General features: G+C 37.1%; 2 protein-coding genes and 1 long non-coding RNA gene across 10 annotated transcripts in view; 1 reads left to right on the top strand and 2 right to left on the bottom strand.

Moving 5' to 3' along the window:
- The window catches only part of LOC112439842 (uncharacterized), an 84,838-nt gene extending 72,637 nt beyond the window's left edge, over positions 1–12,201 (bottom strand). The window contains exon 1 of the long non-coding RNA XR_008955594.1: positions 11,701–12,201. This is a non-coding gene — a long non-coding RNA (uncharacterized LOC112439842). The remainder of the gene's footprint in view (positions 1–11,700) is intronic.
- LOC130541532 (uncharacterized) overlaps positions 5,965–21,250 on the top strand; it is a 134,373-nt gene continuing 119,087 nt past the window's right edge. For 7 of the 8 annotated variants that reach the window (XR_008955591.2, XR_008955590.2, XM_057302314.2 and 4 more), the window contains exon 1: positions 6,060–12,288. Coding sequence is in view for 6 of the 8 variants with exons in the window: in XM_057302314.2 (XP_057158297.1) it covers positions 11,759–12,288 (530 nt within the window). In the remaining 2 variants the exon portion in view is untranslated. Of the gene's footprint in view, positions 12,289–21,250 lie in introns of all 8 variants that reach the window. The other variant, XM_057302312.2, reaches the window with a different exon arrangement.
- LOC100988959 (ubiquitin-conjugating enzyme E2 D3) lies at positions 14,407–15,078 on the bottom strand. Its single transcript, XM_003809056.5, has one exon. The coding sequence runs from the start codon at positions 14,907–14,909 to the stop codon at positions 14,466–14,468; it is 444 nt and encodes a 147-aa protein (XP_003809104.2). The 5' UTR covers positions 14,910–15,078; the 3' UTR covers positions 14,407–14,465.

Here is a 21,250-nt window from a genome sequence, read left to right as displayed (position 1 = left end):
TTGTGGTTTTGCGTGAGTTTTTAAATTCTGAGTTCTAATTTGATTTCACTGTGGTTTGAGTGACTGTTTGTTATGGTTCCCATTCTTTTGCATTTGCTGAGGAGCGTTTTACTTGCAAATATGTGATCAATTTAAGAATAAGTGCCATGTGGCACTAAGAATAATATATATTCTGTTGATTTGGGGTGAAGAGTTTTGAAGATATCTATTAGGTCAACTTGATCCAGAGCTGAGTTCAAGTCCTGAATATCCTTGTTAATTTTCTGTCTTGTTGATCTATCTAACATTGACAGTGGGGTGTTAAAATATCCCACTATTATCATATTGGAGTGTAAGTCTCCTTGTAGGTCTTTAAGAACTTGTTCTATGAAGCTGGGTGCTCCCATATTGGATGCATATATATTTAGAATAGTTAGTTCTTCTTGTTGAATTGATCCCTTTACCATTATGTAATGCCCTCTTTGTCTTTTTTTTTATCTTTGTTCATTTAAACTCTGTTTGTCAGAGACAAGGATTGCAACCCCTGCCGGTTTTTTTTTCTTTCCATTTGCTGGGTCAATTTTCTTCCATCCCTTTATTTTGAGCCTATGTGTGTCTTTGCATGTAAGATGGGTCTCCTGAATATAGCACACTGATGGGTCTTGACTTTTTATCCAATTTTCCAGCCCGTATTTTTTAATTGGGGCATTTAGCCCATTTACATTTGAGGTTAGTATTATTATGTGTGACTTTGATCCTCTCGTCATGATGCTATCTAGTGATTTTGCACACTAGTTGATGCAGTTACTTTATAGTGTCATTGGTGTTTAAATTTTGGCATGTTTTTGCAGTGGCTGGTAGCACTTTTTTCTTTGTATATTTCGTGCTTCCTTCAAGACCTCTTGCAAGGCAGGCCTGGTGGTGATGAAATCCCTCACAGTTTACTTGTCTGGAAAGGATTTTATTTCTCTTTTGCTTATGAAGCTTAGTTTGGCTGGATATGAAACTCTGGGCTGAAGATTCTTTTCTTTAAGAATCCTGAATATTGGCCCCCACTCTCTTCTGGCTTGCATGGTTTCTGCTGAGAGGTCCAATGTTAGTTTGATGGGCCTCCCTTTGTAGGTGACTTGGCCTTTCTTTCTGGCTGACCTTAACATTTTTTCCTTCATTTCAACCTTGGAGAATCTTATGGCTATGTGTCTTAGAGTTGATTTTCCTGTGGAGTATCTTAGTGGTGTTCTCTGTATTTCCTGAATTTGGATGTTGGCCTGTCTTGCTATGTTGGGGAAGTTCTCCTGGATTATATCCTGAAGTGTGTTTTCCAGCTTGTTTCCATTCTGCCTGCCTCCTTCAGATAATCCAATCAATCATAGGTTCGGTCTTCTTATGGAGTCCCATATTTCTCAGAGGCTTTGTTCATTCCTTTTTATTCTTTTCTCTCTAATCTTGTCTGCATGCCTTATTTCAGCAAGGTGGTCTTCAAACTCTGATATCCTGTCCTCCGCTTGTTTGATTCAGCCATTGACACTTGTGTATGTTTCATGAAGTTCTTGTGTTGTGTTTTTCAGCTCCATCAGGTCATTTATGTTCCTCTCTAAACTGGTTATTCTAGTTAGCAGCTCCTCTAACCTGTTATCAAGGTTCTTAGCTTCTTTGCATTGGGTTAGAACAGGCTCCTTTAGCTCAGCAGAGTTTGTTTTTACCCATCTTCTGAAGCCTACCTCTGTCAATTGGTCCAGCTCATCCTTCGACCAGTTCTGTGCCCTTGCTGTAGAGGTGTTGCAATCACTTGGAGGAGAAAAGCCACTTTGGCCTTTTGGGTTTTTAGTGTTTCTTCATTGATTCTTTGTCACCTTCATGAGTTTGTTTAGTTTAGATCTTTGAGGCTGCTGAATCTTGGATGAGGTTTTTGTGGGGACTTTGTTGTTGTTGCTGATGCTGTTGTTGTTGCTTTCTGTGTATTTGTTTTTCTTTCAATGATCAGGTCCCTCTTCTGTAGGGCTGCTGCAGTTTGCTGAGTGTTCACTTCAGGCCATATTCATCTGGTTCACTCCCATGCCTGAAGATACCACTCAAGGAGGCTGGAGAACAGCAAAGGTAGGTGCCTGCTTCTTCCTCTGGGATCCCTGACTTCGAGGGGTACCAACCTGATCTCAGTAGCATCACTCCTGTATAGGGTGTCTGACAACCCCTGTTGGGTCTCACCCAGTTGGGTGGCATGAGGAACAGGACCCGTTTAATGAAGCACTTTGTCCTTTGGTGAGACGGAGTGTGCTTTGCTGTGGGGAAACCCACTTGTCTGATCTGCCTGGATTCCTCAGAACTACCAGTAGGAAAGGCTAAGTCTGCCACTCCTCTCCCTAGGAGCTCAGGTACAGGGAGATCAGGGTTCTGTCCCTGAATCCCTGGCTGGAGTTGTTGGAGTTCCTGCAGGGAGGTCCTGCCCAGTGAGGAGGGATGGGTCAGGGTCAGTCCTGAAGAAGTGCTCTGTAGTCTGCCACAGCTGGTGTGTTGGGCTGTGGGGGGCACCTCTAGGGACCAAGCTGTCCAGCCTCCCTGGCTCCAGCAGGGCAAAAGCACAGCCTGGAACTGTAGAAGGGGCTGCCGCCCTTCCCCTGCCCAGGGAGCTTAGCGTGTTAGGCAGCTATCAGTCCCAGTGCTGGCTGCTGCCCCTCCCCTAAGGAGCTCAAATGGCTTAGACAGCAGGCAGCTGCAGCTGTGGTGCTGGTCAACCCTCCCCGCAGGAACTTGGAAGTCTTAAGCAGATTATAGCTGAGAGGCTGTTGAGAATCTGCGTGGCTCTGGTGTTGGGACCCTAGGCCCTCGGGGGCATGGGTTCACCAAGTGGGATCTTCCGATCTGTGGGTTGTACAGTTCTGTGAAAAAAGCACAGCTTCCCCAGCTGGGTAGCACACTCATTGCCTCTCTTGACTGGGGGGTGGGAGACCCCCTACCCCATGTGGCTCTGAGCTGGGCTGCCACACCACATGGCTCTTCCTCTCCGTGGGTCCCACCAGTTGCCTAGTCAGTTCTGATGAGAGAACCTGGATACCTCAGTTGCCAGTGCAGGATTCACATGTATTATGGTTATTTTTGATGGGAGCCTCTGATTCCTGCTGCTTCTACTGGACCATCTTGTCCCCGCCCAACCTCACTGATGTATAATTATTTTTAATTATTTTTCTTTAATGTTAAGTGCTGGAAATCTGAACTATTTGTATTTAGTTTATAATTAAAATAGTTTGTAACAATTAAACTTACATGATGTTTTGGCTTTTCCCATGTGAATCATAGTTTAAATATTGTATGACAACATTTTATTTTTAATACAAGCCTATTTAGTTAAATTAAATTTATTCAGAATATTCTGTTTTGTATTTATCCATTGTATAGTTCTAGAAACTAAGGGAAGGAAAACCTAAAAATTTTGTCTAAAAGCTCACATTTCTTAGCTCCTAATATGCTAAATGAATTTACAGTTGATAATTAATTATAGTTTAAGTGTAAAAAAACTAGTAAAATATTATAAATAACTTACATTTAAAGTTTAGACATTTTCTATTTTCTATTAGAATATTTTAAAATACAAACTTAGATTTTAATGTACCTTATGTCACATTTTTACAACATCTATGTTTAACGTATACTCTAAGGTATACTTAGATTAGGGTTATAATCTACTAATTTTTTCATAGATGTCCTTTTCAAACAATCATGTTCTATTTACCTAATGTGTATTCAGATTATACTATACCTTTTATTCTTTTTTTTTTCTTTTTTTTGAGACGGAGTCTTGCTCTGTCACCCAGGTTGGAGTGCAGTGGCACAATCTTGGCTCACTGCAAGCTCTGCCTCCCAGGTTCACACCATTCTCCTGCCTCAGCCTCCCGAGTAGCTGGGACTACAGGTGCCCGCCACCACACCCGGCTAATTTTTTGTATTTTTAGTAGAGATGGAGTTTCACTGCGTTAGCCAGGATGGTCTCGATCTCCTGACCTCGTGATCCACCCGCCTCGGCCTCCCAAAGTGCCTATATCTTTTATTCTGAGTGATTCATATAGCTATTACTATTTATTTGTTTGATTGTTTGTACATTATTTTCACTATCGATGCACTTTCAAACCTCCTTGATGTTGATATTCAGAAGGTTGACTTCTAGGCACTGCTTCAACCGAGGTGCCTTGACCTCTCGTTGTGGCTTTTCTAAGCCAAGGCGAGATAGGAGTAGAGAAAAGTAGGGTACATGCTACCCTGGTTCCTCTCCTTGGTAGGCCATGGTTTGCTAGTGGCTGCTTGGTAAATCTTATGCCATAGTGACTATTTTTTACTGTTTGCTGTAGCTTCTGCCCTAGCATAATGTGGACAACTTCATTCTACATTTACCCTTCAGTCTTAAGGGTAATAAAATTTTCCTTTCTATTAGTCTTAATTCTATTTTTTTAAAACTTCTCATGTCTAGTATAGAATGCTTTCATTACACTGTCTTCAACTATCCCCTTTTTCAATATGCCACCTGTTTCTTGCTGGGATGCTGACATTTTCAAGTTATCTAATTTTGGAAAAAGTTAAGTTCAAGAAGTATAGTAATATTGTAGCATCTAATGCCATCTTAGATCAGCTGGCAATTTAGAAGTAAGTAAATAGTACTTTGAAAATGATTAAAGACATATATATTGAAGTCTTGGAAAAAATGAGCATATTAATGAAAGTCTATACAGGAAATTAAAATGAAAATAAAATACCTTAGAGGATTCCTATAAAATAATGTGTATTTGTCTTTAGAAACACAGGTGAATGATACCATTAGATTTTTTTTAAATGACAAAAATCATTTTTTATGATTTTTTAATGATTTTTTATATCAAAGTCTAATAAAAATGATATTAGATATCATTCTTGGTATCTAATGATACCAATATATTTTTCAAAAAAAATAAAAAAATGATGAGTTTTTTTTTTTCTTATATCTGACTCCATTTTCAAATAATGGTAACATGGTACCATTTCTTTTCTTTAAATTTTATTTTGTTGTGTCAAGAACACTTACCATGAGGTCTACCCACTTAACAATTTTTAAAGTCTACAATACTGTACTGTTGACTACAGGTACAGTGTTGTAGGGCAGCTCTCTAGAATTCATTCATCTTATTTAACTGAAAGTTTATGCCTTTGATTAGTAGCTCCCCATTTCTTCATCCACCCAGTCCCTGGCAACCAACATCCCACTCTCTGATTCTATGAATCTGACTACTTTGGATACTTATTTATATAAGTGGAATTGTATAGTATTTGTCCTTCTGTGATTGGCTTATTTCACATTTTTTCATAACATCCTCAAGGTTCATCCATGTTGTTCCATATTGCAAAATTTCCTTCTTCTGAAAGGTGACTAATATTCTGTCATATATGTGTATATACCACATTTCTTACCTTTTTATATAAGGTAAGGTATTTAAGTTGTTTCTACATCTTGGCTATTGTGAACAGTCCTGAGGTTTTGTCATATGTAGCTTTTATTTTGATGAGGTACATTCATTATATGATTTATGGTTGAGGGTTTCTTTATCCTAAAAGTGTTTTGAGTTTTGTCAAATGCCTTTTCTGCATCTGTTTAGATGACCATATGGTTCTGTCAATGAGGTAGATTACATTTATAGATTTGCATAGGTTGAACCATTTTTGCATTCCAGCATGAAATGCCACTTAATCATGATATGACCCTTTTAACGTGCTGGTAAATTCAGATTGCTAGTATTTTGTTGAGAATTTTTACACCTATGTTTATCAGGGGAATTGGTCTCTAATTTTATTTTCTTCTAATGTCTTAGGCTTTGGTATCAGGGGAATGCAGAACTTATAAATGAGTATGGGAAAATTTCCTCTTCTTAAATTCTTTTAAAGAGTTTGAGAAGGATTTGCGTTCTTTCTTCTTTAAAGGTTTGATAGAATTTAACCATGAAACTATTAGGTCCTAGGCTTTGCTTAGATGTAGGATTTTTGTTACTGATTCACTCTCCCTACTTGTTGTTGGTCTGTTCAGATTTTCTTCATTATTCAGGTTGTATGCTTCTAGGAACTTATTCAATTATTTTAAGTTATCCAATTTGATGATATGTAATTGTTTATAGTAGTCTCTTATTTTCTGCATTTCTGTGGTGATATGGTTTGGCTGTGTCCCCACCCAAATCTCATCTTTAATTCCTGCGTATTGTGTGAGGGACCCAGTGGGAGGTAATTGAATCATGCAGGCAAGTCTTCCCCATGCTGTTCTCAAGATAGTAAGTCTCACAAGATCTGATGGTTTTATAAAGAGAAGTTTCCCTGAACAAGTTATCTCTCTCTCTCTCTTTTTGCCTGCAGCCATCCATGTTAGATCTGACTTGCTCCTCCTTGCCTTCCACCATGATTGTGAGGCCTCACAGCCATGTGGAACTGTAAGTCTATTAAACCTCTTTTTCTTCCCAGTCTTATCAGCAGCATAAAAATGGACTAATACATGTGGATTCAGGCATAGTGTTTCCTCTTTATTTTCTGATTTTATTCATTTAAGACTTCTCTTTTTTTATTAGCCTAGCTAAACTTTTGTCAAATCTTTTTTATATTTTTAAATAACGATTTCTTTATTGATTTGATTTTTTTCTATTGTTTTTCTAGTCTCTATTCCATTTACCATCTAGTCTCCATTTCTTAGGTTTTTCTAGACTCTACATTTTTTATTCCTGCTCTGATCTTTGTTATTTTTTTTCTTCTACTAACATTGGGCTTTGTTTATTCTTCTTTCTCTAGTTTCTTGAGATGTAATGTTAGGTTATATACTTGAGATGTTTCTCTTTTTTAATGTTAGTGTGTATCGCTATAAAGTTCACATAGAAAAATGGAACAAAATGGAGACCCCAGAAATAAACCCACACACATATGGTTAATAATTAATTTTTACAAATGAATCAGGAATACACAATGGGGAAATGATAGACTGTCCAATAAGTAGGTTGGCAAAACTGGATATCCACATTCAAAAAAAATGAAATTGAATGCTTCTCTTACACTATACTTGAAAATTAATTTAAAATGGATTAAAGACTTAAATATAAAACCTGAAAACATAATACTGCTAGATGAAAATGTAGGGGATAATCTCCTTTACATTGGCCTCAGCAATAATATTTTAGATTTGACCTCAAAAACACAGCCAATAAAAGCAAAAATTAAACAAGTGGACTACATCAAACTAAAAAACATTTTGCATATAAGAGACAACAATCGACAAAATGAATAGACAACCTAGGAAATGGGAATGGGAAAAATATTTGTAAATCATATGTCCCAAGTAATTTAATATCTAAAATTAAACAGGGGCAAAAAGTCTTAATAGACGTTGTCCCAAAGACATACAAATGTCCATCAGGTATATGAAATGATGTTCAACTTCACTAATCACCAGGGAAATGCGAACTAAAACCAAAATGAAATACTACCTTGCACCTGCTAGAATGGCTAATCAAAACCTAAAAGATAAATGTTGCTGAGAATGGAAAGAAAAGGGAAGTCTTTTACAGGCAGACTGTAGATTGGTACTGCCATTATGGAAAACAGTATGGATATTCCTCAAAAGGTTAAAAATAGATTTTCTGTTTGATACCGTAATCTTACTTCTAGCTGTGTATGCAAAGGAAATAAAACCACAATCTTGTAGAGACACGTGAATTCCCCTGGGAGCATTATTCAATTAGCCAAGCTGTAGAAACAATGTAAATATCTATCAACAGATGAGTTGACAAAGAAAACATTGGTATACTTCCACCATGAAACATTACTGAGCCATAAAACAGAAGAAAACCCCACCATTTGCAAGAACACGGCTGAAATTCCAGGGGATTATGCCAAGTGAAGTGAGCCAGACACAGAAAGATAAATAGCGCATAATCTCACTTATGTGTGGAATCTTAAAAAAGAAATTGAACTCATAATAATGAAGAATAGAATGGCATTTACCATGGAAATGGAGGGCTTGGGGGAAAGCGGAGACATTGGACGAAGGGTACAAATCTTCAGCTACAACCTAAATAACTACTGGAGACCTACTGTCAGCCTGGTGATTGCAGTTAATAATAACATATTGCATGTTTGTAATTTGCTAAGAGCAGATCTGAAGTGTTCTCATGGCACATACAAAAAAGGTAATTATGTGAGGCGATGGATGTGTTTATTAGATTATGCTAATCACTTCACAACTTATACATATATTAAAATGGCGAGTCATACACCCCAAATGTATTCAATTGTCATCTGATTTCTTAAGAAAATTATAAAAGTATATAACTATATAAAAGATGGCAATAGAAAAAATAGTTATGCTTGGTACATTCTTTCCTAAAGGCGTTAGTGTATGACTTTCAAAGATTACGTAAGTTTTGTTTTTGTTTTGTAATAGTTAATAAGAAAAGAGGGGATGTAGAAGATTTCTCAAGTTAATTTCAAGAAAAGTAATTTCTTTATACCTGAAAGTGCAATATATTTGATTATCCAACTTGTAAACACAATTTTAAGATATATTTACTTTCAAAAGTAAAAGTAAAAAATGCCTCTAAAGTCTAATTTTAAATTAAAATTTAGTCAAAATAGTTTTGATTATATTTTTTCCAACTGTGCTAAGTAAAGTATATGAGGATGATGCAAAGGGGAAAAAAACACATAAGCATCCAGAGCAATCTCAAACACAGGGAGCTCAGGAAAACAAACCATGCATTTAAAATATTCAGAATGCTTTGCAGTGTTTATTTATCGTAGGAGCCACAGCTCTTCAAATCTAATGATGAATCAGGTGACCAACCACCAGGAACACTAATCTTTAATCAACCCATATTTGAAGCATGAAATTCCCACCCTAGGAAGATGATTAGTTAATTTAATGGCTGTAGAATTGTCAAATAGGAAATGTGTATAGAAGAGTAATTTAGAATGTTGCTGTCTGTTATTACTCTTAAAATTTGAAGAGTAAAATGTCTCTTTATCTGGAACTTACATGATGATTTTTCCAACAAAATAATTTCCAAATAGATCACATAGAAAATGTCTCTTTTAATATACTTTACAGTAGTAAAACTATAACGTCTCAATTGTTTTTTTAAATAAATTTGAATAATGGTTTAGATCACTTGATAAATATCACCTTGTAACTAATAAGATGAAACAAGGCTAAATAGGACCAATTAAGCATGTGATTTAAATATCGATATGTGGTGAGTAAAAGAGTAATCCAACTACCAGTAGAAGATTACTACAGTTAGTACTATAACAAGTATAACACTGTTCCTAAAAAAAGTGCTTTCTTATGTTTAAGATTTATTTTAATGTCAAACACAAATAATTAGATCTTTAAATGAACAATTTGGGAGTTAAATCCATTGCTTCTGATTTTTATAGATTTCATGGTCTAGGAAATCTATACTGTCTGATTTGATCCCATTTAACTGTAAGATTTTTACACATGCTGCACTCTACTAGCTGGCAGGAAAATTATTTTAATCGACTGAATGAAAGTATTATTTCATGTAAAAGTTTATTATATCAAGGAAATGATTTAGGTCAGAAGCTAGATTCTATATAAAGTCAGCTTTTGAAAATAAAGAAAGACAAATCTTTTTTTACATTATTATAAAAGAGCTAAGTTGCAAACAACTATCCTTGAGACCAGACCATTTTTTTTTTAAGCTGAAATTTTCTAATAATTGCAATGGCAAAACACCCTTTGCAATTTCTTCCCTCCCACCTCCCAGGTGGTTCAACAATTCCACTTCCAAACAGCATTTCCCATCAGTTTTTAAAAGCTACTTACAAAGTGTTATTCTACTACCACTTTTAAATACATCAACCATTTCCAAATATCTAGAAAGACTAGATATTTCATATAACTTGTCCACCACATACACAGCACTGTTAAATAAAATTGCACACACATAACAATGGTTATCATCTGAGGTATCTTCTAAATGTGGCCATTTTGGCCTTGAATCATTCCCTCCTCCCTTCCTTCTCTGCCTTCAATCCAGTGGACAAGTACAGGCACATGTAATGCTTAGAGATGGTCGAACAAATTCCTATGCAAAAGTCTTTACAGAAGACAAGTTTTCCTATGAATTTTAACACAAAGCGTACAAAATATGCTAATTTTACTACTTTGTCATACACTGGCAACCTCTTTAACATCTAGAGACTAGATGTTGAAAAATTAGGACTATTTGTCCATTATATATACTATATACAGAGCAAAACAAAATGCACAAAACATATAGAAAAATGGTGTCTGAAAATGTCCAAGTATGAACACACTAGTATATTACCTTTTGCAATTTCTTCCCTCCTACCTCCTCTAAACCATTGAACAAGTATAGACATTACTATACTGCTCACAAAGGTGGCTTCACAATTCAATTTCCAAAAGCATTTCCTATGAATTTTAGCAAAAAGATATTTACAAAGTGGTATTTTACTACCTATACATTTAACATACATCGGGCACTTCTAAACATCTAGATAGACTAGATGTTTCAAGTAAGGAGTTAATTTGTCTACTATGTATACAGCAGTCTTGAAAAAACTGCAAACATGTAACAACAGTTATAATTTGAAAGAGTCTTCCATTTGGCCTAGAACATTCTGGCCTAGAACCCTTCCCATCTCCATCAACCCAGAAGACATCAAATTTTCAGAAGACAATCTTTCCTAGGACTTGTAAAACAAAATGTACAAAATATATTAGTTTACTAACTCTACTTTTGTCATACACTGGCAACCTCTTTAACATCCAGAAAGACTAGATGTTGTCAATTAGGACTCGTCTGTCCTTTATGTACATTATATACACAGATAAGTAAAACAAAATGCACAGACATAATGATTCATCTTGCCTCGCTGTAAACAGGATGGCATAGAGCTCTCTGCACCTCCCCCTCCTCTCTCCTCCCCTGAACCACTGCACAAACACAATGAGTATTACTCAACAGGTGATTTGGCCATTCCCCCCAAAAAATATTTCCTATGAATTGTAACAAAAAGGTATTTACAAAATGTGATTTTGCTACCTCTAATTTTAACATATCAGGCACTTCAGAACATCTAAAAAGAAGAGACATTTCAAAAAAGCTTAGCATTGTCAACTAGATACACAGTAGTGAGGAATAAAATGCACACAAAACAATGGATAGAATATGAAAATGTCTTCTAAATATGACCAGTCTAGCATAGAACCTTCTTCTCTTCCTTCTCAGGTCTTCCAGCTCCATGTCATCTAACCCACTTAACAAACGTGAACGTATCGCTTCCAGAGGCCATCTTAACAACTCCATTTCCAAAAGTCATCTCCAGAAGACATGTATTTTCTACGATTTCTTTTAAACAAATGAGAATTTACAAGATGTGTAACTTTCTAACTCTTTTATCATAACTCGGCAACCTCTTTCCATCTAGAAGGGCTAGATGTGACAAACGTTTTCTATTAAAAGGTTGGGGTGGAGTTGAGAGCAGCTTTTTCATATTATATACACAGGCCTTCCATAAACGGCCAGTAAATCTTCCCAGAGGGTGGTGGGCATTTCCAACGGGCCAAACGTGGCCTGTCATTCTACCATTTCTCTCTTCCGACAGCAAAGTCTGGTAGAATGAAGACCAACCGCCCGATGGCCGCTAACCGTTCCACCCGTCGTCGTTAGGGACTTCGCTCACCTTTCGGGCCCCTTAAGGCCTTTGTCCGTTGTCGTCAGGACTAGGTAGGTCTCGCCCAATGGCGACAGAGTGGTCAACCGGGAACCGGATCTGCGCGGCTCCGTGGCCGAAAGAGGCGGCCGAGCCTGCTTGCGTCCCTAGGCCGCCTTCCCGGGCCGTCCACGCCTTAATGGCCTCCGCCGCGCGGCGTTCGAGCGGCCGCCATACTTCCCGGCCCACCACGCCCGGCGCCGCCCAAAGGCGCTGCGTCCTGGCGGCTCTGCGGGGGTTTCGTCGAGGCCCAGCAGGCTTGGGTCAGGAGACCCGGGTGCCGGCGGGGTCCGAGCTGGGAGACGCCACGGCCGTCATCAGTCACCGAGGTGGGGTGGGAAAGAGAGGTTCGCTGCGGCTTCAAGGTCTGGGCACAGCCAGTGGGCAGCCACAGCAGAGGCCTCCGGTATCTGCAGGGCAGAGGGCTCGGCCTGTCCCGAGGCCCCCCAGTTCACCCGCCGGCCCGGGGCCGGAGGGCCCTGAAGGAGCGGGCTGCGTTCTGCGTCTCTCCGCGATCTCTGCCGGACCGGAACTAAGACCAGACCATTTTCTTCTGGAGTAAGTGTGACATAAAACTAATGTTACTAATTTTGTGGCTTTATATTTTGGCATTTAATCCTTTGCAAAATTTTAAACCATTGTGGAAACTGTGCAATAAATCTGGTCAACTTAAACTACTGAACTATTTCAATACATTATAATTAATGTCCTTAAAAATCTTCAATCATTTGGAGGTGGTAGTTTTTATTTGATACGGATAAGGGTATACTTTTAAAGAGTCTATTCTTTTTTTGATTAATTATTGCTAACTAATAAAATTGGAAGGTTTTGTTTTGTTTTCATTTGATTCCAGTTTCTTAACGTGATTTATTATGCTATTTATATAAGTGCAAACAATTATATGACAAGATTATATTTAGAATGCATGTATTAAAATATGAAAGTGATATTACTGAGTTTATTTGAAATGTTCCAACATATTGCTACTCTTTATACTTCATACATGTTAAAATACCGACATTTTAAACTCATATTTTGAAAAGTTTCTTTTCTTTTCTTTTTTTTTTTTTGAGAGACAGCGTATCACTCTATCACCTAAGCTGGAGTGCAGTGCTGATCACAGTTCACTGCAGCCTTGACCTCCCTGGCTCAAGCAATTCTTACACCTCAGCCTCCTGAGTAGCTGGGACTAGGAGTATGTGCCCATGCCTCGCTAATTTTTTTTTTTTTTTTTTTTTTTTTTTTGTAGAGACGAGGTCTTGCTATGTTGCCTAGGATATTTAGAGGATATTTTTTGCTTTATAAAAGAAAGAGAAGGAGAAAAATAATTAGGCCCTCAACAACTTCTAAATTAAAATGAACACCTTACATCACTGAGAAACAAATGGGAAATCTTTGGCAAAGGATACATTATAATATTGAATTGAAATTAGAAATGAGTCATGTTTCTGTAACTATATGTTCAAGAGGTAAAAAATTAACATATTTTGCTTTACAAATTACTAAAGTATTCAGCTTTGTAATATTAGAACAAACTATGTTGCTGAAATCCAATGTTCATAACATTAGGAAAACTGAGTTGCTTGTACTGTGTGTATCTGATTTAAAACTAACCTATTTTATTTGATTGTGGTGTACAGATATAATGTGACTAGTCTAATCACAATTTGGTTTTGCTTTTTTTTGCAATTGTATATAGATATTTACTTTAACATTTACTCTATCATTGAGTAGATTATTGGAGTATTTCTTCATACATTCCAAGCAATTGAACAATAAACAATTCTCAGAAAAAAATGACTTTATTTTCAAGCGAGAGACTGATTTTTTTTCAATCTGTCACATGCAATCTTTGGGCTTCTTGTTTTTCTCCTACCACACTACCCACTTTTTTTTTTTTTTTTTTTTTTTGGTTTATGCAACTTTATTGAAGAAAAATAAATCAATTACTAGCAGAGCTATTAGTTGATCACTCATCCATTGACAATTTGCATCATTTATTCAGTGCTATATTAAACAGTGTATTATTGGAAGATAGATTAACTAATAGCTCCAAGCCTCCTAACAATTTAAATGAAAATTACAAAATGTTTGAGACCCTATTTTGGAATACAAAGGGTGTTTGACTTCCAATTTCCATTCTCTGTAGAACAAGAACAGGTCATTCCTTTATTGACATGCATAAAATACATCACATTTTCTGTTCTGCTGATGCTATAAATTCAATACCAATTCTCCAGCCACATCAGTTATGAGCATAAAGCATATCATGTAACCTCAAATCTCTAACAGTGGAAGGCTTAAACAAGAATGGATGCTGCTAGAATAATGCTGTATCCTTTGATGTGACAACTGAGCATCCATCTCCCTCCCCCTCAGATGATTTCTTCAGCATGTTAGAGCAGTGAGGAATGGTTTTAGTCTCATAACCAAGTTAGAGTGAAGACATTGGCCACATAATACACATGCTCCATTTTTTTTAAAAAATTCTGAGTCTTGGGCAACTGTTCTCTTGTAACTACTTTACAGTTTCTAAAAGCAGTTATTGTCCAAAGCTGGAAGAACTTAAGTCTTCTCAGATGAGCATGTGAATGAATGGAGGGAGGTAAACAAAAAATAAAATTAAAAAAGATGAGGTCTGATAGGGGAGCAGCCGGATAAGAAAATCAAAAAAGGAACAGTAATTTAAAGTTTATTCCAGCTATAATGCAGGTTATTCTGACTTTAAGGTAGCATCACATGGCATACTTCTGAGTCCATTCCCGAGATATTCTGTTGTACTTATCTCTGTCTGTTTTATAGATCCGTGCAATCTCTGGCACTAGGGGGTCATCTGGGTTTGGATCACATAGCAGTGAACAAATGGATAAAAGAACTTTAGAAATTGTTAAAGCAGGCGACCACTGTGATCTTAGAATATCGAGACAAATGCTGCCATTACTGTTAATATTTGGATGATAAATTCTTGTTGTAAATGCAACCTTAGGTGGTTTGAAGGGGTAGTCTGTAGGAAAATGAATTGTCAAAAAGAATACACCGCCTTGATATGGGCTGTCATTAGGTCCCATAATTGTGGCTTGCCAATGAAACATATCTTCCCCAACTGGACCTGCAGAACATTGTGCTGGAGGGTCACGGGCCAAATCACTAAGTTCCTTATTAATCCGTTTCAGCGCCATAGTGTGTGCTTGTCGTCTGGCTCCTCACTCTCTCGGTGTATGCTCAAAGGTCCGGCCAAAACTCTTGATTATCCCGGCGGCGGGGCAGGATTGTCTCGTCTCACACCAGCCCTGCCAGACACAGGCGCTTGGTATCGAGGAGACGACTCTCGCGAGAACTTCGTGGCTGGCTAACCGAAGCGGTAGCTCTGCAATGACTTAAGAGCAGTTTTGTGCCACTACCCACTTTTTTTATCCCAAACATTATTTGACTGACCAACTTTGTGAAGGGTAATTATTATGAGTGAGGTATTTAGAGTTCACTAGGAGGCTGGGGAGACATGGGGATGGGGTGATATGAGTGGTTGGAGCCAGATTGTGAAAAACAGTGGCTCTCTCACTGAATTGTACCCCAAAGACAGATGCAGAAATATAACATACAACCCAGACTTTTTCTCACTCTCTATGGAGACACAACCAGTTAACTAGTAAGTTTACAAAGAGCAATGATGGGGTTTCTAACAACATTACCATTGTGAAATAAAGATAAACTAAAGCTGTAATGGGTAAATGAGCAGCAGTCTCATTAGTGGACTTACTAGCTTGACTATTGCGGTTTGCACAGCGAGCTGGTTTTGTCTGCATTTAGAAAAGATGAAGAAGTGGTCTTGTTTCGTCTCCCTTCATCACAACCTCCATAAACCAGCTCTTAACAATTTGAACGGATTTTAAAATGTTGAGACATAATGATAACCTGTACATTCTAATTCCATTTGTTGCCTAAAAGAAGCATTTACTTAGGCTCAGTTTTCCCCTCTCAGTTGAACTTTAGATAGTGTCCCTTGTTTGTTTGTGCTGATGTGTGTGTATGTGCTTGACACATGGGTTTTGTGATGAATAATATTAGGTGTTGACTTGATTGGATTGTAGAGATCCAGAAGGCCGGTAATGCATTGTTTCTGGGTATGTTTATGAGGATGTTGCCAAAGGAGACTGACATTTGAATTGGTGGACTGGGAGAGGAAGACCCAACTTCAATGTGGGCGGACAGCATCCAATCATCTGCCAGCCCTGCTAGAACAAGCAGGTGGAGAGAGGTGGGATCACTTTGCTTCACTAAGTCTTCTGGCTGTCTCTTTCTTCTTTCTGTGCCTGATGTTTGCTTCTGCTTCTCTTGACCTTGGACATCAGACTCCAGGCTCTTCGGCCTTTGGACTCTGGGAAGCACCAGTGGTTTCCCCAGGGCTCCCTGGTCTTCCACCGCAGACTGAAGGCTGAAATGTCAGTTTCCCTAGTTTTTAGGCTTTCAGACTTGGTCTGAGACACTACTACTGGCTTTTCTGTTTCCTCAGCTTGCAGATGGCCTACTGTGAGACTTTGCCTTGTAATCATGTGAGACAATTCTCCCTAATAAACCATCTTTTGTATATACATATTTTCTATTGGTACTGTCCCTCTGGAGAACCTCAACAAAAACAGGTGTGTGTGTGTGTGTGTGTGTGTGTGTGTGTGTGTGTGTGTGTTGTGAATCTTTTTCTAACAATTTGCCATTATCTTTTGGTTTCCCCTTCTCCACTTGAGTTTTGGCCTCCAGGATGAACTACAGGCTAAATGTGTAGATGCCTCCTTTTTCCATTGGGTCACTTACATCTTTCCTATGAGTGGGTTCTACAGGAATCCTAAAGAAGCTTCCATACTTTCTAGTTCCCTGACTGGAGAGATGCCTTCTGGGACAGCTTTTCCAAACTGCCTCTCAGCTGCCCTGGTAGGTTGTCCAGTCCTATTGCTTCGTGTTGCTGAATACCTCTCTCTAGCAATCAACTTTTGTAGCAAAGTGGCACAAACTCAAGTATACTCAAGGCTCATGGAGGACTCACAGCTTTGCCCCAAATACTGACAGTACATGTTTCTCCCCTACTTCAACTCTCTGTTGCAATGCTGTAATGCTTGCCAACCCCATTCCCTTTTTTAAAAAATCTTATCAAAAATAAATAAACTGGTTATGCTGACATTCAGCATTCATCCTAGGTGTGATTACCATGAAAACAGTTCACTTGGTTTTTATGGATGGTCAAAGCCACCACATAGTAGAAAAGACAGGGGAAGGAACACATTCTTTTCTTGGCATACTAACAATTCTCTCCATTTTATTTCTGACATTTTTCTTTCTCTTTAATACACATTGTGTACATTTATTTATATTAATCTCTTTCTATATTTATCTATATATAAACCTATATCTATATATCTATTTTAGATATTAATATAAATGTAGATAGATATGTTACATATGATACATATATCTATGTAGATATGTGTCATATATATCTATATATTTGTGGTATATAAACATATAAATAGACATTGATATAAGTATATATAGATATAGATGTATATATTATATATGCTATATTTATATACATGAAAATGAGAGAAATGAGAAATATGCTACAAGTTGAATATTCTGTATATGAAATTCTTAGGGTCAGCAGTGTTTTGAATTTCAGATGTTTTTGTTTTGAAATACTTTCATTATACTTACTGATTATCCTTATTCCAAATTTCCAAAATCCAAAATTCTCCAGTGCGCATTTCTTTGATTGTGACATTTGTGTTCAAAAAGGTTTGGATTTGGCCAGGCGCGGTGGCTCACGCCTGTAATCCCAGCACTTTGGGAGGCCGAGGCAGGTGGATCACGAGGTCAGGAGATGGAGACCATCCTAGCTAACACGGTGAAACCCCGTCTCTACTTAAAAATACAAAAAAATTAGCCGGGCATGGTGGCAGGCCCCTGTAGTCCCAGCTACTTGGGAGGCTGAGGCAGGAGAGTGGCGTGAACTTGGGAGGCAGAACTTACAGTGAGCTGAGATCGTGCCACTGCACTCCAGCCTGGGCGACAGACCGAGACTCCGTCTCAAAAAAAAAAAAAAAAAAATTTAGATTTGGAGCACTATGAATGTTTGGATTTGGGATGCTCAACCTGTATTTTGTGATAGTGATTGTTATTGCTCTTAGTAAGTCCTGCAGGGATGAGTCTTATACTTCCTCCTCTTCTATCTTTAGAAGGCGAAGCTACTTAAAATTTATTATTCTTAGTTTTAGTACTTTATTCACTATTCTAGAAAAAGAGGTACAATTCTACTTAGTAGGTAATGTTACTATTTTCCCAGTCAAGGAGTTTCAAATATTTCTATGTCATTCCCTTGTGATGGCATTATCTGAACTATAATTGAATCTTCTTTTTTCCCTTAATATAAGCTTCTATCTATACCCTACTCATCATATTTCTTAAAGTGATTGTCTCTTCCCTGCATTATTGTAGTTTTTATTATTTTTCCCACATCTAGTAGCACTCAGTTTGTGAACATTGGTTCATTATATTTTCAAAAATTACACCTCTGTTTGTATTACAGTCACATGCTGCAAAACAATGTTTCAGTGGATATCAGACTGAATATAAATTGTGGTCGCCTAAGATTAAAGTAGACTTTTATTATATAGGTGTATATATAGGTGTACTATTTTTAATCCTTTATAGCATCTTTTACTGTATTTTTATATGTTTAGGTACACAAATATTATTGTGTTACAATTACCTACAGTGTTCAGTACAGTAATATGCTGTACAGGATTATAGCCTAGGAGCAATAGGTTTTACTATCTTGCCTAAGTGTGTAGTAGGTTGTACCATCTGAGTTTGTGTAAGCACGCTCTAAGGAGTTCACACAATGACAAAATTGCCTAACCAAGTAATAAAATGATGCATGACTGTATATTTATCTCCATAATAATGAAAGACATTTTACTTGCATCCAAAATGAATTATAAATTGGTACACCCTCCCACGATCCAAAGTCAAACCACCCTTCTTCCTAGAATGCAAACATAAAATTCATTCCTAAACATGCTCCTGCTTTCTAATCTCAGATACACTTTTGCTATTTGTTATTTTTATTATTTCCTCTGCCCGTGTCCACTTCGTATTTTGTTTTCTATTAATACATTATCCACCATTCCAAATCCATCACAAATTTCACATCCTACAGCTTTGAAATGATCTCACATTTCCCCTTAAATATGGCAGTTAGTGCCTCTAATAGGACATTATGTTACGCCATACAGAATCATTATGTTTGTCCCTCTTTTATTTCTCAACTAGAGTACAGGTTTTTTTAGAAACATTCAGTGTTATGTCTCTAGGCTTGTCCAGACACTAATCTTTATTTTCATAAACTATCAAAGAATAATTTAAATTAATGAAAACTGGAACTGTATTTTCTTTAGTATGTGAAATGCTAAAGAATATGTATTTCCATTTTGATGAACAGTTGTCTCCCTTCCAATTTGGGATGGTTTCTCTAAAATTATTTTTATCATTTATAAGTATATTATTGCATATTGATATGTCACATTTAAGAGAAGGAAGTTAGAAAGTTGCTGTCAGCAGAAGCTTGTCCAACTTTTAATTATCTTCTCCTAGTTACAGATAGAAATGCTAAACGGTTAACAATTTGTGAAAAAGACTGTATCAGCAGCAATGTTAGTTTTTCATATCATGTCCTAAGAAAGGTTTTAATTTTGGAAAACAAAAGAGTAAATTAATTTTACAAATAAAATTAAAATAATATTCAGAAACCAAAACAAGTGTTAGTTAATAACACTTTGGGAATAATATTCTCTTCACATGCATTTTATATAATTATACATGAATATGATATAATATGGCAGATAGGTCTATCAAATAAGTTATTATAGCTTTTTTCTATTGTGCAAATCAGCATGATGAACATAGATATGCTCCAGTGGAAATAAATATACAAACCTTAGTAATGTGAGATGTGTGGAATGTGAGAGAGAGAGAGAGACTGGAGCATAGACGGTTACAAATTATCTGGAGAAAATATCCTAGGGCCTTTACTGGGGTCTCATTTGTTTGTTTGATTGATTTTTAAGTGATCATTTTTAATCGAAAAAATTATATATATTATGTGAAGCATGATGTTTTGAAACATGTATGCCTTGTAAATGATTAAATTCAACTAATTAACATATACACTACATTACATACTTAACAGTTTTTGTGGTGTCAACACTTAAGATCTCTCTTAACGATTTTCAAGATTACAATACACTGTTATTTACTATATTCACCATGTTGTACAACAGATTTCTTGAACTTATTCTTTTGTGTAACTGAAATATTGTATTCTTTGACCAACATCTCCCCAGTTTACCACCTATAGCCCCAGGTAACCACCATTCTACTCCGCTTCTATGAGTTTGACTTTTCAGATTCCACATATAAGTGAGATCATACAGTATTTCTATTTCTGTTCCTGCCTTATTTCATTTAGTGTAATGTCCCCAGATCCATGTATGTTATTGCAAATGACAGGATTTCCTTCTTTTGCTTTTTTAAGACTGAAGAGCATTTCATTGTGCATGTATATTACATTTTCTTTCTTTGTATGTATGTATGTATGTATTTCAGACGGAGTCTCACTCTGTCACCCAGGCTGGAGTGCAGTGGTGCAATCTTGGTTCACTGCAACCTTTGCCTCCTGGGTTCAAGTGATTCTCCTGCCTCAGCCTCCCGAGTAGCTGGGACTACAGGCGCGTGCCACCACACCAGGCTAATTTTTTTATTTTTAGTAGAGACGGGGTTTTGCCATGTTGGCCAGGCTGGTCTCAAACTCCTGACCTCAGGTGATCCACCTACCTTGGCCTCCCAAAGTGCTGGAATTACAGGCATGAGCCATGGCGCCTGGCCCACATTTTCTTTATTCATTCATTTGTTGTTGGTCTTTTGGTTGATTACATAACTTGGCTATTGTAAATAATGCTACAAATGAACATAGGAGTGCAGATACTTCTTGGAAATGCTGATTTAATTTTTTATGGATATACACCCAGAAATGAGATTGCTGGATCATATGATAGTTCAATTTTGAAATTTTGAGGAGCACCCTTATTGTTTTTCATAATGGGTGTACCAATTTATCTTCCCCCCCAACAGTGTGCAAGGTTTCCCCCTTCACCATATTTTCTTCAACATGTGTCACTTTCTATTTTTAATAATAGTGATCCTAACAGATTTGAGAGGTTCTCTCATTGTAGATTTAATTTGCATTTCCCTGCTGGTTAGAGATATTGAGCATTTTTTCATATACCTATTGACCATTTGTAGGGTTTTGCATTAAGAACTTGATTGATAAAGAGTAGAAACAGTAGCCTCGGAGAATACCAGAAAAAATTGTTATATTCCAGTTAGGGAGAAATTTCAATGTGAGAGAAATACCAAAAACAAAAGCTCCGAAAAGGGCACAGAGAATTCATATATTTAACTTGAATTGTATAAACTG

This window comes from Pan paniscus, chromosome 4, assembly GCF_029289425.2.
Source record: "Pan paniscus chromosome 4, NHGRI_mPanPan1-v2.0_pri, whole genome shotgun sequence".
In the NCBI taxonomy this organism is placed as follows: Eukaryota; Metazoa; Chordata; class Mammalia; order Primates; family Hominidae; genus Pan; species Pan paniscus.
Note: the sequence above shows the minus strand (reverse complement) of the source record. Positions and strands in the feature narration are given on the sequence as shown.